Source organism: Rhipicephalus microplus, chromosome X, assembly GCF_043290135.1.
Source record: "Rhipicephalus microplus isolate Deutch F79 chromosome X, USDA_Rmic, whole genome shotgun sequence".
NCBI classification, from domain to species: domain Eukaryota; kingdom Metazoa; phylum Arthropoda; class Arachnida; order Ixodida; family Ixodidae; genus Rhipicephalus; species Rhipicephalus microplus.
Window position 1 is genome coordinate 67,422,861 of NC_134710.1, and position 12,956 is coordinate 67,435,816.

The window sequence follows — 12,956 nt, forward strand, 5'->3', positions numbered from 1 at the left end:
CGACGTAGTCGTTGCACGCCGTACCTGTGGCGCCCAGCGCATTCATTGCCTCATTGAGCTTTTCCTCACACGAGGCTGCTTCCGATTGTTAAGCTTCGATGGCAGGCTCCCTTCGCTGTCCATACGGAACCCACATCGCGCAAAGCAGTGCTCTACAGTTGGTGTGACGCAGTACTCCACATTGATGCGATGTAATGCATGGCGTCGAGTGCGGAAATCGTCGTAGGCTGCTGTACACGATCACTGCGCGCGAGACAGCGCTCGACGATGCTTTTTTTTTTTTGGTACGAGTGCTTCACGCATTTTATGACCCCAGCATCCAACGGCTACAACTGGCTTGTCGTATTTGGTGGGAAAACAAAAAACAAAAACAAGTTTCACGTTTCGTAGAAACTGCAGATCTATCAGGTGGGCAGCACAATTGTCCAGGAAAAGGAGAACCCTCCTGCTCTGTGAACCCATCTTATTATTGAGATATCGAAGAAACTCTTCAAACAAAGCGCACGTCATCCATGTACAACTGTTACTTCTGTAATGGCATGGCATCAGGCAAGTGTTTTTCAATTTCAAGCACCGTGTGTTTTTAAACTTGCCGGTCACCTACGACTTTAGTTTGTTTGAGCCGTCCAAGGAGCACCGTCAAAGGATCACCGTCAGCCGATCTTTGCTGCACTTGCCTCTGTGACAGGCTTTGCCCTTGGGGCTTAACAATTTCAATGGCTGCATATGAAAGAAGGGCTTTGTTTAGTCAGCGTTGTATATGTCACGAGGCTAATGTGAACTTCCAATCATCGGCTGTTGCCACGTTCACACTTGCCGCTTCTCCACTCACCGTTTTGTAAGTGATGCCCCGCCTCTTGCGGAAACGGTCAATCCAGCTATTTGACTCCACAAAATCAGTGATGCCCAGTCTGTCGGCTATTTCCATCGCCTTCTCGCATGAAATGCTGTCGTCGAATTTGATGCTGGCAGTGCGAGCTTGCTTGAACCAAGTGAAAAAAGCCTTGTTCAGGTTCCTGTGCTTAACGCCATGAGCTTCCTTGGCTTTCGGGTCGAAAAGAGCGGCATTTTCTTCAATTTTGGCACATCTCGAGATGACGCTATTGAGCGTTGGCGGTGGCAGTCTAAGGTCTTTGGCAATGTCAACCCTTTTTTTGCACTGGCTGTTTGTCTATTGCCTTAAGGACGTCCAACTTTTTCTCAAGGGAAGGTGCTTTACACTTATGCAAAGCTCTTAAGGCTTGACAAAGATTGTGTTGACATGTTCAACGGTAACAGGCTTGGCGCACACAACAGCGGCTGAAGATGAGTAGCAACGTGCGACGGTGGGACTGTGATGCACTTCCAGCATTCCATGGTGAAACTTTTGTTGTAAGCACAGTGATGATGGTGATAGCACTTTTCAGAAATGGCCATCTAGGGACGGCCTCTCCAACTGGCCTGCGGCTTCTTGCAGCTTGTTCCGTAGCGAAGCCAGACCAAGACTCAAACGTCAAATCAAATTGGCGGTGCCCGGGTGGGTTCGGCGGACTAGGTTGTGACGCATCATGCAGGAACGTTCTCACAGTTGCGATGTAATAGCAGGGTTCGCAATACATGGGATTTTATGAGAGTAATGCTGGGACCTATGAAAGACAACGTAACAGCCGAGAAAACGCAGCAGTGAGGAGCGTAACAACAGGGTTCCACTGTATTGACTGTCGGCTATACTGATGTTTGCTTAGGACATGAAAGCACAATGACATGAAGAACCTTCTGCAGCCCTATATGCTATTCTAAACAGTAACTGTACAGCTGCATGCAAATATCTTTTTTTTTTTTTAGTGACGCTAAATTCATGTGCCACCTTTTGCCCATACGAAAAAGAGTAAGTGATTGTGCATGCTGTCTTTTTTCATAATCTATAGGTCATGAAGTCTCCAGAAAAGGTGAAGAGAAAGAAAAAGAAGAAGAAATCCAAAAAAGCCAAAAAACAAAAACGAGTGAAAAGAAGCAGCAGCAGCTCAGATAGTGAGGACTCTGATACTAAGGCCGAGAGAGAAAGGAAAGAGAAAATTAAGAAGGTAAGACTGGTGTCATTGTGTTAATCATGAAAGTTTATCTGTTTTGTATAAGTGTACACGAATGTTTTTAGTTTTGCTAAGCAAATTGAGCAATACTGTATGCATTGCAGTAGGGGAGATTTAAAGTACAATCAAATTCACTGTTAATTATTGTGCATTTGACAACCTTAAAGGGGCCCTGCGATGCTTTTTTGTCTGCATTATACACCACTGGAGTTAATACAGTGTCGAACACAAAGACAAACGCAAGAAGAGTTATCTAAATTGGTACACGGTAATGAAAGTTATAAGCCCTCAAACTTCAAAATCTCAGCATACGATGAAGAAAAACGTTTCCTTTCTCATTTTACTCTCCCACTGGCGCTTTCAGTCACTGTACCCCTCTCACGGACACCTACCAAACGACTCGTCTCGTGGTGGCTGTTGTGCAGCGCTCCTAGCATTGTTTTGCAATTGTTTTCACAAGACATATTCTTTTGTATCTAAGGAAGTATAAGAGGTGCTTTTATAATTTTTAGTGCACAGCAGTGTGGCCAATCTAAGACTGTACCAATATTGCGCGCAATTTGTCGCATTGAACCAATCAAAATGCACCGCCCATGTTGTCACTCCCACATGGTAAAGTGTCACTTCTGATCACGAAAATTGCCGCTGTGTGTCACTCTAGTCTGAAAACAGTGCAGTTTATCTATAGAAATAAAGTTATAACAGCTTTGCTTTTGGCATTGCCCCTCGCGCACTGATATGAGTGCATTCCGCAGTTCAAGAAGAAGCGATAAAAGCACGCTTAATTCGTGTCACAAGGCTCCTTTAAAAATTTGAGATATGCTATGTTTGAACAAAGTAGTGACACAGTTCAGTGGGAACTAAGAACGATGCTGGCTGTTAGAAATTCACTGTGTTTTGAAGGAATGCTATGACAGGCATTCTCCCTTGTAGTTAAGATAAGAATTGTGTACACTGTAGACAAGCAGTGATTTTTTGGAGAAGTCATTCATGAAATTTTTTTTCGAGAAAAGCAGAATGAAATTTCACTTTAAATGCTTTGCATTTGTACCGTATTTACTTGCGTAATGAACGCACTTTTTTTCTCAGAAAATGGGAGCAAATTTGGGGGTGTTATTAATTATGTGGGGCAAATTTTAATAAAACTTTTCGAAGATAAGCAAATAATGTGGTAATGCAAAAAAAAGGGATAGCTCACTTAGCCTTTTGTAATTTACATATGTTTGTTTTGTTTGGAAACAGCTTCTTTGTTGCACTTCCCTCATCTTTGGTGATTGAAGGCGCTATCTTCTGCAAGCTGTCCCTGCACCACCCATGCACTCTGTAAAAGCATTTCGCAGCTTTCTTTTCTCGCGATCGTTTAACTACAACAGTGGAGGCTGCTGTGATCTCAAGGGGCGGCCAGAAGCATGCGAGACGCACTTTGCCAACTTTGTGGCAACCTTGCACGATAACCGCGACATTATTGTTCACATTGCACCAAGCTACCCCCGAAGCATTCAAAACAAACCGTCGATAACAAGATGAACGACAAAATACGGCTGCTGTCTCTCTGTTCACATGAGACGTTACTGTAGAAAAGGTAGCCTATATCTTGCGTTCCTTGAAGTACGCGCAGATAACAAGCACGAAGCAGAAATGGCAACCAAAGTAAGAATCGGGGGGTGCTGCCATGTTGCAGAAATCGTCACTCTCTTTTCTGGGTGACAAGCGATTTTTTTCTGATTTTCCAGAAACCTGTGACGCGATGACCTCGAATGGCCGTTCGCAACAGCCATGGCGACAGCAAACCCTGTTGTCGCTTGAAAATCATTGGCATGTGGTTGGGCCTTAAAGTTTTGTATTTGCAGGAAGCGACTCTCAGTTGACGCGGTCAGTTTGGTGACCTTTGCTCGCTTTGTGCTTATCAACTGCGATGTCTCTACACTCGCAACGTTTGCGAACCCCACTGTGGTGCACGGATAGTAAAAAAAGACAGGAAATGTGCCGTGCCCAGATAGAAAGAAGAAGAATATGGCGCGGAGCAGCGGACAAGGAAGGCAGGGAGCGAGCCGAGGTGGCTGAAGGGGGCCGGCATAATACAGTCAAACCCCACAACAACGAAACTGACGGGGCGACGCGACAATTTCCTTGAAGTGAAATTTCGTTGTAGCAAAACAAAGGCACTTTTATTCCCAAAATTTAAATAGTGTTGACTGCTCCCCTTTTTTTTTTCCAGCAGCATCACCACGCGATTCTCATTCATGCATAGCAATGCCATGGTGAAAAGCATGCAGAAATAATAGCCACAGCGTATTTCTTGAACGAACCTAACAGTTTCACTAGCACACCAGCACCAGCAGCTGTCCACCGTCAAAGCGTATCTGACAACGCCGAAATGAAGGTGTAGAATTGTGGAGCGGTGGCTTATGCCTATGCTTATCATCCACCAGTTGCGGCTTGCTTATTTGGTTGATAATGCGAGCAAACAGCCGCTATAACCACTGACCACACTGCCTAAACGCAAAAAGAACCGAAAGCATTGGCATGGCATTGGCATTGAATAAGCCATTGTTCCACGATTGCACCCAGCAGCAGCATGCAGAAACTAAGCGACTGAGCTTCAGCTTTGGATTGTCTGCAGCTCAGAAGCAAGCCAGTGGCAAAACTAGTGATGTGTTATTGCCATCACTATCGAGCAACGGCGGCCTCCATACTTAGGAAACAGCGGCAGTTTCTGGTGGTTAAAACGCGTGGTTTATACTTCGTCAACGTGTACTTATGTTCCGAAAATGCATCAAAATGTTTGAGATTGTGTTTATTGCGTGGGATTAAATATCTGAGCCTGGAATTGCATCGTCAATTTTGTCTGAAGCGAAACGGCAGAAAAAAAAAGTTTGTTGTGGCGAGAATATTTAGGTATTTACTCCTATGAACTGCTGACAGGGAACTGAAACTTTTTCATTGTAGCGGAAATTTTGTTAAAGTGGTGTTCATTGTAGCGGGGTTCATCTTTAATAAAAAAAGACGAAAGAGATCCAACGGACAAGGAGACGCCAGGGGCTGATAAGCAAGACCACAGCGGAATGTAGGGGGTGCGCTTATTACGCAGGAGAAAAAAACATCCAGATTTTGTCAACTGAAGCTGGTGGTGTGTTTATTATGTGAGTGTGTTCATTATGCGAGTCACTAACGGTAAATATGATGTCACTATTATGAGTAGATCTGTAAATTAAGGCTTCCAAATATAGGGCTGGTGTTGTATTCATATTTTTTTATAAATTGATTTTGCTTTAGAACAGGTATGTACAGTGGAGGTCAAAATATTGAAGACCACGGAAGTGCGTGGCAAAATGCATCACGGTGCCTTCTGACCGCTGCTTGAGAAGCTCAAGAGCGTACACTGTGCAAGCGCATCCTTTTTCGCCTGCCAACCTGCTCGTTCGTTCGCCCATAGTTTGGTAGCACCATAATGCCAGAGATAACCCCAAGTTCTGCTTATGAGGAGACACTGTACTTGAGAGGAAATGCCAGATATTTTCATTTATTTAAAAAGAAAATGAGCAGCGTAATTGAGTTTTTGGTGCTAATTTCAAAAATTCAATTACTTTTCTTCTAAGCTAATTAGCTTTTTGAGATATTCTAAAATTAGTTACCTATTGTTTGCTGGTTTGATAACACAGAAAATTTGTATTGAAGAGCTACTATTGGCACATGCCTAAATACGAATGAACATTAGCCACACAATGATTGGAGTTATTTTTTGTTCCAGTGGTTTTCTGGTATGTTTGTAGCACCTTGAATTTTAGTGTTGCAGACACATCCACTTTATGCTCTAATTTATGGTGATATTAAAATTTTTAATGATGTGATTCGAAAATTCACACCTATCATTGTGTACATTAAAGGTATGAGCTACATGTCACAATAAAAATGGCAGTTCTAGCTGATCTGAAGGCAGAGATATCCTTTAGGCAAGTTTGCAAATGCAGAAAAATTTGAATTTGGAGAAATCATGCAAGAACACAAGAAGTTCATTTTGGACAAACAGTAGCATTAAATAGTCATCTATTTACAAAAATTTGCAGATTTGGCGTTCTCAGTAGGCACAGGCATGTCGTCCTTCTGCTTTGAGTCACTTTGATGTAGTTTTTTCAATGCCCGCGGCATGTTTTCTGCTGAGGCACACTTGCGAGCCGATGCGGTCGATCGGCGGGGGTCTTTTTCTGGCATGCATTTTTTTTTTGCTGGGGGTCAAGGACTAAACCCGAAAAAAAAAAATCGATAACAGCGCCATTACAGATATGGGAGGAGCGTTCACGCGCCATCCATGAACCATCATAGGGAATGTTTCCTCAGTCGTCGAGCTTCAGTTCGGCGTAAAGATTGCAAACAACAAGCGTGCTTTCTGGTGCGTTTATCAGCAGTTGTGGTGGCCGTCAGCTTTGACTTTAGGTGTGCTGGCCATGTCTCGGTATGCATGCCGTTGGAAGACGCATTCATTGTTGCGAGAACGTCATTCAACATAGTTTACTGATTGCCACTGCTTTTCGTAGTGAGCGTGGCAAGAATGTTCACGACGAACGGGCTGCACGATCACCCGGTGTTCACGAGTGACGAACTGTACACTGGCGTGTTATCACCACAGATCTTGCATGACGAAACAATCTTTATGGCAAGGCCGTATTCGAGCTTGCGTAGGTGCACTGAAACATCGCCGCCGCACCCTTTGCACTTTACGTTTAACTGCAGAGTGTTTAGAGCGTCAAGGCTCGCCAAAGCGAAGCACGTATCTGTCGCATCCAAGCCAGCCGCATCAGCGTTTGTGGCAGTGTCGTTTGCATAAGCAAGCAGATCTGATTTTCGCTTGGTAGCTGGTGTTGATGCAAGGTTCCATAGTTTATCTTCCGCATCCTTTTCAATCTTCAACAAATCATCAGGTTCTGTACGATGTCACGCTGAAACGTCTGTCGAACGTGGGTGCTGTTAGAGCCGCTTTCGCCCGCTAGGCCTAACGCACTTGAAGCAAGCGAACAAGCAGGCTCTCAGGTAAAAAAAGAACGCATGTATGCAATGTGCATCCTTGAGCTTCACAAACTGCTGTCGGAAGGCACCGCCATGCTGCTAGCCAAATGTTCTCATGGTCTTTAATATTTTCGCCACTGTACATACAAAAGGTTGTAGGGTACTGCTGCCTATGTAACAATTGTAAACGCTATTGTTTGCTATAATGGTCTAGATGGGGCATGTATGTTATCGCATTCTTGCATAAATATGGGTAATATTCCAAGCTTTGTAGAAATAAATTTCATTTTCAACATTATGTGTACTTTTTATCATGTTTGTGCCTAGAAATTGAATACTTCCATTATTTGACTTGAAACTACTTATTTGTGCAGGAAGCGGTTGTTGTATACTAAGAAAAAGGGAGAGAGAAAGGAAGAAAGATAGTTTATCAATATTGCTCTGTGCTTGATTGTTTTTCTCAGGCTATGGAACAAATTGACAAAGACAGGACTCAAGAGACTGACGAGCGAAAACGCAAGTATAACAGCATGTACGACGTGAAAGCACCAACAGAAGAAGAAATGGAGGCCTACTACATGAAACGCAAAAGAGATGACGACCCAATGGCATCATTTATGTTGTGATCGTTTTCTGGCTTTCGTGTCATTTATAACTGTACATATTACATCTATTGTACTCTGTGAGGAAATGTTGTATTTGTTAATGTGTGGTATTAGTCTTGTAGAGTGCAAGTTAATGGTAAATTGGAAAAGCAAAAATGTTATACCCCTGTCACATGTGACAACTTAAGTACACTTTGAGCGAGTGTACTTACTCTCACAAAGTGTCATTTTGGCGTTCCGCTGCTACACGATAGAACAAAGTACTTTGGATATGATGGCAGTGGCGATTAGCGGATTTATAGGGGAACATATATTTGCTATTTTTGTGCCCATGTCTCATCATCGGACCACGTTGCCTTCGTGAAAGTAGCACCAGTGGCACATGCAATTGCAAATGACTAGAGAATGACTCATCTACAGACGTGCAAGGAAGTAAACAACGAGACGGATGCAGCCATTGCACAGCATGTGCTGCCGCATCCCCCTTGTGGACGTGGCCGCAAACTACCCGAGGGCAAGAGTAGCGAGTTTTTTTTGTTGTTTTATGACTTGTTTTAATACACAGCAGTATCTCTTATAACCAAAACAATGGTTTGAAAACAGTGTGAGCTTCGCTTTAGGCAACATCGTAATTCTGCGCAAGTCACTGGTACCAAGGCTACACACTTCATTGCTGCGAAGTGAGGTTGGGGAACACACTTGCCGGCAAGTGTATTTTGCCGCGAGTGGCACTAAACTTTCTCAAGTGACACTAAACTCGCATCGAAGTGTACTCTCTCAAAATGCACTTAAGTTGCCATGTGTGACAAGGGTATTAGTCGTTTTGCTGTGTAAACATGTATTTCTTACAGTACAGGGTGACCATCAATTGCCTAAGGCAAAATGCTGTCTAAATTTTAGCAGAACATGAGATGCTGTACTATATATACGTGCTGTTAAGATGTTTTTTTTTTACAATCAAAAAAGGCATTTTTTTTATTTGCTAAGCAACAAAGATGCAATCATCATGACAAAACTAAAGCAAATTAAACATAAGTTCTGAAATATTGCTTCCTGTATTTGATATTTACTTTGTATCTTTTTATGTTTATGTACATAGTTGTGCTCAGAGAAGTTTAAATAACAACAACGCTCACTTCATTCAGCTTTGCATTACTGTTTGTGTACCAAATAAGCATGGTACAAAGATTCATTATATATATGTGTTAAAATACACTGCCCAAATGAAATCAGCTTGCATGCATTGAAGCCCAAGTGAAACAAGTAAATAGAGTGAACCCTTGATATAATGAAGTCAATAAAATTGTAAAATTAATTGGTTTTATTGAAGCTTTGTTAAATTGATATTTGAACTTTTTAAAGCAAAATGTGATTGCAAAACTTCTTTTTCGCATACCAAGTGCCGGAAGAATGTTTCAACAATACGTTAATACAAAAAGTAATTTCAGTACAGTTGAACCCCTTCATAAGAGATGTATTGAGCTGCAGTTTTGTCTGTTATTAGAGGTGTCTCTTACAAGCGGGGCCTTGCACGGTCCGTGATTCTCAGCCAGAGTCCGGCACCCGTTCAAGTTTACCTGCATGAACCCAGCTCAGTCGAAGGCGAAGCCCGGGCTCGGCTTGAACAAAATTTCACATGCCTGACTGGGCCCGACCGCAGATTGGGCTCTACAAAGGCCTGAGCCATGAATTTAGGTGGTGTTGCCTGAACATGGAATCGACCGCAAGACGTTTTAAGTAGCGGATATCTATGTTTTATTGGTGCATGCTATACTAGCATGTGTGCTTTAATTACAGTAATTCCTTGTATAAGAGGGCCTGACAGTGTTAACAGTGTACCGGACATACTGGGTACGATGAATGGTTATTTGGCAGCGATACTCTGTGGATATTTTTTCAACAGGTTCAGTGGGAATCATCAAGAGCGCTTGGTAGCAGATCGGCAGAATTTTATCTTGGGCGGTGCGAAACTTTGTTGCATCATGGGAAGAAGGGGAGAGTGCTTGTGTGGCTTGGGTAGGAAAAAAGTGTAGGTAGTAAGTTTGACGTTTGGATGCCCGTGCCGATTCCTGTCGTAGCAGATATTATAGCAAAAAAAAGTGATTTGCTGCATAAGTTCGCTTTCTGCAGGGAGTGACAGAGGAGACACAGACTATCATGCTCTTTTTACTTCATTTTATTGTAATAGCAATTATATGGACACGATTTCTGCTGCATTTCGCCAGTGCTGTGATGACCCATAATTGACCAGCGAAGTCTGTTCTAAAACTATGTCTGGCCCGATATCACGGTTGAAGTTTTTCATAGGGGCCAGGAGTGCGAATAGGTGTCAAAAGCAGCACCTCGTCACCAGGTCGGTAAGACACAACGCGATGGGATGCGTCATAGATGATCTTCCGCTCGTGCTGTCTCGCTTCAGTATTGATGCGAGACAGCACGAGCGGTATGATGGCGAGACAGTGTGATGGTGAGACTGGGCCAGGCGGGAAATTTATTCTTCGCTAGAAGACTGACATGAATTGCCATGGCTGTTAAAGAAGGAGATGTCGAGAAAGATAGTAGGGGTACGTCCGTACACGAACTAAAACAGTGAGTAGCAAGTTGTTCGCTGAACGGCGGTGTTGTAGGCGAACGTCAGGAATGGTAGAAGAGTATCCCAGTTTTTGTGGTCGGGTTCAACGTAAACAGCTATCATGTCAGCAAGGGTTCAATGAAATCTTTCTGTGAGACCATTTGTCTGAGGTTAGTAGCTTGAAAGTCTTGTGAGTAGTTCCAGAACCGTGCAGTACTTCATTTACCACTTGTGACAGGAACACTTTGCCACGGTCACTAAGCAGTACACGGGGAGCCCCATGGCACAGGAATATGGTGTGAAGAATGAAGTCAGCAAGTTCCACAGCTGAGCCTGTAATAACAGAGGACGTCTCAGTGTAGCTTGTCAGGTGGTTCAGGGCGGTCACTATCCATCGTTTGCCAGCAGATGTGACGGGGAGAGGCCTGTAAAGGTCGACACCTACAACTTCGAATGGCATTGAAGGGCAGGAAATTAGCTGTAGAGGTCCAGCAGGTGCAGACGTTGGGAGTTTATGACGCTGGTATGGGGAGCAGGAACCGACGTACCGTGCCACGCTAGAAAAAAGGCCAGGCCAGTAATAACGACATCGAATGCGGTCAAGAGTTTTTTGAAAACCAAGATGGCCAGCAGTCAAGTCATCGTAGCAGGCTTCGAGCACCTGAAGTCGAAGGGAGCGTGGCAGCACAGGAAGCCAGCGTTGATCATCAGGATAGTAAATGTGGCGGTAGAGAACCCCATTGCCCAGCCTAAAGTGCAGGAGTTGACGACGAAGTCACGCGTTAGGTAGATGAGAAGCTCCCGAAAGGTGGTCTATAATGTGCCTTCCGTATGAATTGGACTGCTGGCGGGAAATAAATGTTGGCTGCTCATCCGAAAAGGGTTGCCCTATTAATGCAAGCATATGAACTGCGGTAGATGTGGCAGTCGAGTTCTCACCAACGCTAATATGGGGAGAAAGAAGCGGGCAACGAGATGAAGTGTCGGCATCTTGATGTTTTCTACCAGACTTGTAAGTTATGTCAAAGTAGTACTCCTGCAAGCGTAGTATCCACCGACCCAAGCGTGCAGACAAGTTCTTCTGTGTAGAAATCCAGCATAAGGCGTGGTGGTCCGTAACGATTGTGAAGTGACAGCCGTGGAGATAGGGACGGAACTTCTGCACCGACCAAACCACAGCCAAACACACTTACTCAGTTATTGTGTAGTGCTTTTCGGCAGGGGTAAGTACGTGACTGGCATATGCAACAACTTTCTCTAGGGAAGACTTGTCGCGTTGTAGAAGCACTGCTCCTATACCAAGGCCGCTAGCATCGGTATGGAGGATAGTTGGTGCGGCTTTGTCAAAGTGGCAGAGCAGAGGTTCAGATGTGAGGGCCCGCTTCAACAGGTCGAATGCCGTTTGACATTCTTGAGACCACAGAAAGGGGACGTTGGAAGCAAGTAGCTGGTGTAATGGAGCAGCAATAGAGGCGAAGTTCTGGATAAACCGGCGAAAATAGGAGGCGAGGCCAATGAAACTGCGAAGCTCCTTTGGTCTTTCGGGACGCGGAAAGTGAAGGACTGCAGAAATCTTGTCAGTGTCGGGCCGAATGCCATCTTTGCTAACAATGTGTCCTAAGACCTTGATAGATTTGCTAGCGAAAGAGCATTTCTTAGTGTTTATTTGGAGCCCGGCGCCAGCAAGGCACGTCAGAACTTGATCCAATCGTTCTGGGTGCTCAGGAAATGTTGACGAAAAGATAATAATGTCCAGGTAGCAAAAGCAACTTTTCCATTTCAGGCCACGCAGCACGGTGTCTATCATGCGTTCAAAAGTCGCGGGTGCGTTGCAGAGCCCGAAAGGCATCACGTTGAATTCGTATAGCCCATCGGGGGTTGCGAACGCTGTTTTCTCCTTATCGTCTCCATCATGGGAATCTACCAGTACCCAGAACGCAAGTCGATGCTTGAAAAAAATTCCGCGCCTTGTAGGGAATCAAGGGCGTTGTCAATGCGTGGCATAGGGTACATGTCCTTGCGTGTGATCTTATTGAGCGCCCGGTAGTCCACGCAAAAACGCACAGAGCCATCCTTTTTACGGACCAAAACAATAGGAGACGACCAAGGGCTAGATGAGGGACGGATGACTTCCTGTTTAAGCATGTCAGCAACGTTTTCTTCTATATTTTTTTTTTCAGCTAGAGACGTGGGGTAGGGTCGGCAGTGTACGATAGATGTCCCAACTGTTTGAATTGGATGTGCTGTAGTAGTAGTGTGGCCCAGCTTAGACGAGCAAATATCAAAAGAATTTGCGTGAGCAAATTCTTTCGTGAACCAGATAATCGCAACATTGTTATTGCAGAAACATTGTGCATTGTACGTCTGGTGCAAAAACCGCGCAGCGGCGTTATTACAAATGAGTAACCTTTTTATTCATTTTCACCTACGCGTAAGGCACCATGTTCATGACTGTGGTAGTGTGGTTGAACGAAGTGTCTCAAGATGTCGACACTATCGTTACAGCAACCTTGTATTTTTCACTTTTTTGCGATAAAAAAGTCTCGTGATTTCGCCGCAACGGTGATTCATTTCTATGCAAGTTAAATGCAGTTTAAATGCAGTTAGCATCCATTTATGGTTTGCGAAAACGTAAAGGCATACATGTTAGCGTATGATGAGCTCAAAACGTTGGAAGAGGCCCTTTCCGGTAGGACGGTAAACGCA

General features: G+C 44.1%; 1 protein-coding gene across 1 annotated transcript in view; it reads left to right on the plus strand.

Moving 5' to 3' along the window:
* Window positions 1-8,993, plus strand: part of LOC119175909 (Pre-mRNA-splicing factor Slu7) — a 47,022-nt gene extending 38,029 nt beyond the window's left edge. Inside the window, exons 14-15 of the mRNA XM_075877048.1 lie at window positions 1,908-2,063; window positions 7,538-8,993. Of these exons, the coding sequence (XP_075733163.1) occupies window positions 1,908-2,063; window positions 7,538-7,699 (318 nt within the window). The 3' untranslated portion in view covers window positions 7,700-8,993. The remainder of the gene's footprint in view (window positions 1-1,907; window positions 2,064-7,537) is intronic.
* Window positions 8,994-12,956: the final 3,963 nt, after the last annotated feature.